The 3,210-nt window shown below is 59.3% G+C and overlaps 1 protein-coding gene across 1 annotated transcript; it reads right to left on the reverse strand.

The window, feature by feature from the left end:
* Window positions 1-1,216: 1,216 nt before the first annotated feature.
* On the reverse strand, window positions 1,217-1,843 carry CDC42EP5 (CDC42 effector protein 5). The gene is made up of 2 exons (XM_029914453.1): window positions 1,346-1,843; window positions 1,217-1,312 (listed from the first exon to the last, which is right to left on the reverse strand). Exons 1-2 carry the CDS (start codon window positions 1,820-1,822, stop codon window positions 1,253-1,255), a joined length of 537 nt encoding a protein of 178 aa, XP_029770313.1. The 5' UTR covers window positions 1,823-1,843; the 3' UTR covers window positions 1,217-1,252.
* Window positions 1,844-3,210: the final 1,367 nt, after the last annotated feature.

Here is a 3,210-nt window from a genome sequence, read left to right on the forward strand (position 1 = left end):
AACCCAGGTCATTTTCACAGCGTTACCCAAATCACTTTTCTCAAGGCTGATCCGTGCCCCTCAACCACCCCGGTACCACTGCTCTTGTCCGAGTCCATCTATTATGAGCCCAGAGTCCAGATGGGGTGTGAGATGGATACACACAAAACCAACATCCAACTGTCTCTTCTTTCAGTTCAGGAGTTCCTTCTCCCATTGGGAGAGGGGAATGAGGGAGAGGAAGTGGGATGCTGACTGACTGGTGGGTTATTTGGTCAATTGCTGAGATGATCGGTGGATTGATTGATTGGTTGGTCAACAGGTTGGTTGATTGTTCCACTGGTTGGTTGAGTGGTCGATTGGTGGCTTGATTCTTGACTATTGCGCTGATGGGTTGGCTAGTCGATTGGTTGATCGTTGACCATTCCACCGACCAATTGGTTGGTTGATTGTTGACTGTTTCACTGGTTGGCTGACTGGTCGATTGGTGGGTTGATTCTTGACTAGTCCGCTGATGGGTTGACTGGTTGCTTTGTTGATCGTTGACTGTTTCATCGGTCAATTGGTTGGTTGATAACTTAGTTGGCAGGTCAATTGGTGGATTGATGGTTGATGGGTCCATCGGCCGATTGATCAGTTGCGGGGGGGCTGACTGTTGATAGCTCATTTTGTCAGCCAATGGGCCGATTGTTCTTTGGTGGTAGATTGATTGTTGATCAATTGACGGGTTGATTGATAAATGGATTGACAAGTTGATCAATGTATTGATGGGTTGATTGGGCAATCTGTGGGTTGGTGGATTGAGTGAGGGGCTCATTAATAGATAGACGTATTGATGAGTTGACCAGTCAACCGAGGGGTGGGTGGATTAGGATTCCAGAAATCCATACAGACAAGGAGGTGAAAATGAGGATCAAACACATTGGACTTTCCATTGCAGATAGGATCACCAACCTCGGAGAACCGGTACTGCCATGGGGAGGGGGCCGGCTAGGGGGTAAGAATAAGTGAACGAAAAAAAAAGAATGAAAGGAAGAAATGGCGGAAGAGGGGAAGGGAAAGGGAGCAGGGGCAAAAGAAAGAGACGGGGGAAGCGCATGAAAGGAGGGTAAGGAAGAATGAAAGAGGAAAAGACAGAGAGGACACACAAAAGGGAAGAGGGGGATGGCTGAAGCAGGAGGGGCGTGGATGAAGGGACAGGGGAGGAGACAGATGGAGGGGTGGAGGGACTAGGGGGGAATGGAGGGATGGGAGGGGAGCTGAACCCCCTCTCCTATAGCCCAATCTCGTCATCCAGCTCATCGTCAAATGTGTATCCATGCCCGGTGCCTTCCTCCTCCTCCTCTTCTTCTTCCTCCTCCCCTGCCTGGGGAGCCGCCCCGTGGCCCAGCCCCTGTCCCCCCACCGGCCTCTCCGCCCTGACGTCCTCACTCCGGGGCTGCTCCCCGCCCTTGTCCATGACCCCCAACACCTCATCCAGAATGGACGGCCCCAGATCCAACTCGAAGGAGAACAGGGACTCGGCGTGTTGCAGTTCCCCCTCCCAGCCAGCGGGGGGCAAATCCAGGGCGCTGGGGCTGCCCCCCAAATCAGCCGGGCTGCCGGAGGACCCCGAGAGGCGGCTGGGGGACTGGGCCGGCGCCAGGGCCTCGGTGGCGGGGGGCAGCCCGTTGGCCTTGGGGCCCCCATGGTTGCTGAGAAAGGAGGTGTCCCCGAAGACGTCCCCGCCCCGGCCGACGTGCATGGTGTGCCGGAAATCCCCCAGCGGGGCGCTGATCATGTCCCGGCCGATGCGGGGCCTCTTCTTCGACTGGGAAATGGGGGACTGCTTCAGAATCGGCATCTGGGGGGCACAGAGAGAGAGACATGGGGGTCAGGGAGACAGGGCCCCGCCCCTCTAGGGGGCACCAGCTCCGCTCCAGGACTGGCTGGCTCAGGGGGTGGGGAATGGGGCGCAGGGCCTTTCCCCTCTAGGGGGCGCTGGCTCCATCCGGCCCCAGGGCGGGGATTGGCTGGCTCAGGGGGGCAGGGAATGAGGCACAGGGAAGGGTTGGTCTCCTGCACCCCCATATCTTAGGATAAATAGGGGTCACCCACTGGGGTGTTGATCCCAGGCAAAATATCCCCCACCCTGTGACATGGGATTATTTCAGAGAGGGGGGCTGGGAGGCAGGACTCCTCTGCTCTCTCCCCAGCTCTGGGAGGGGAGTGGGGTCTAGTGGTTAGAGCAGGGGGGCTGGGAGCCAGGACTCCGGGGTTCTCTCCCCGGCTCTGGGAGGGGGTGGGGTCTAGTGGTTAGAAGGTGGGGGGGATGGCAGGGAGGAGGTGGCCAGTGGGGATTGAGAGGGATGGGGATCTCCGCTGAAGAGGGAGGACTGGGCAGCTGGGACTGAGGGGGGAGGCGGCATTTCCTGTCCTAGGGAAGTGAAGTCAGTTTCCTCTGGGTGTTCTCGGCCAGCTGGGAACCCTGGCTCTGTGCCAGATCAGACCTGACCAGGGGGAGCTCACATCGGGGGCAGGCCATGGGACGGTTCCGATTGGGGGGAGACAGCTGGGGGGGGCAGGGGATTGGGGGGACTCAGTTGGGGGGGGACAGCTGGACAGGATGGGGGTTGCTCTGATGGAAAGGGTGGCAGGACAGGGCCAGGGATGAGGCAGATCAGATGGGGGTGGTGGACAAGGCGGGGTACAGGGTGGCACAGAGGGGGGCACTGGATGGACCAGGCAGCCCCCCTCTATCAGAACAACAGCTAGAATCTGGAGCAGCTGGGTTGGGGTTCCCCACCCCCATGAATGGACAGGGACTGGGGGGGGTGTAAGGGAGGAAGGAAAGAGAGAAGATGAGAGGAGAGAAGGAACAGGGGGAAGGAGACAGTGACTAGGGAAGAGAGGGGCTAGAAAGGCCCTTTCTGGCTGGGGATACAGTGGGGGGGGGCGAGGAGCAGGGAACACCCCCCCACACCCCACCTGGTTCCCATGAGCCACCGCCCCCCACCCCACTCCCAAGCCGCTCCCCAGGGGAAAGGAGTGGGGCGGGGAACCTGTCTGACCAGATTCCTGCTCCGCTCCGCTGCCAGGGGACCCGGATCCAGGCTGAGCCTGGTGCCATAACTAACAAGGGAGCTGGGAGCCCGGACTCCTGGGTTCTCTCCCTGGCTCTGGGAGGGGAGTGGGGTCTAGTGGCTAGAGCAGGGGGGACTGGGAGCCAGGACTCCTGGGTTCCCTCCCCAG

This window comes from Terrapene carolina, unplaced genomic scaffold, assembly GCF_002925995.2.
Source record: "Terrapene carolina triunguis isolate 2854851 unplaced genomic scaffold, T_m_triunguis-2.0 Scaffold51542, whole genome shotgun sequence".
Classification (NCBI taxonomy): Eukaryota; Metazoa; Chordata; order Testudines; family Emydidae; genus Terrapene; species Terrapene triunguis.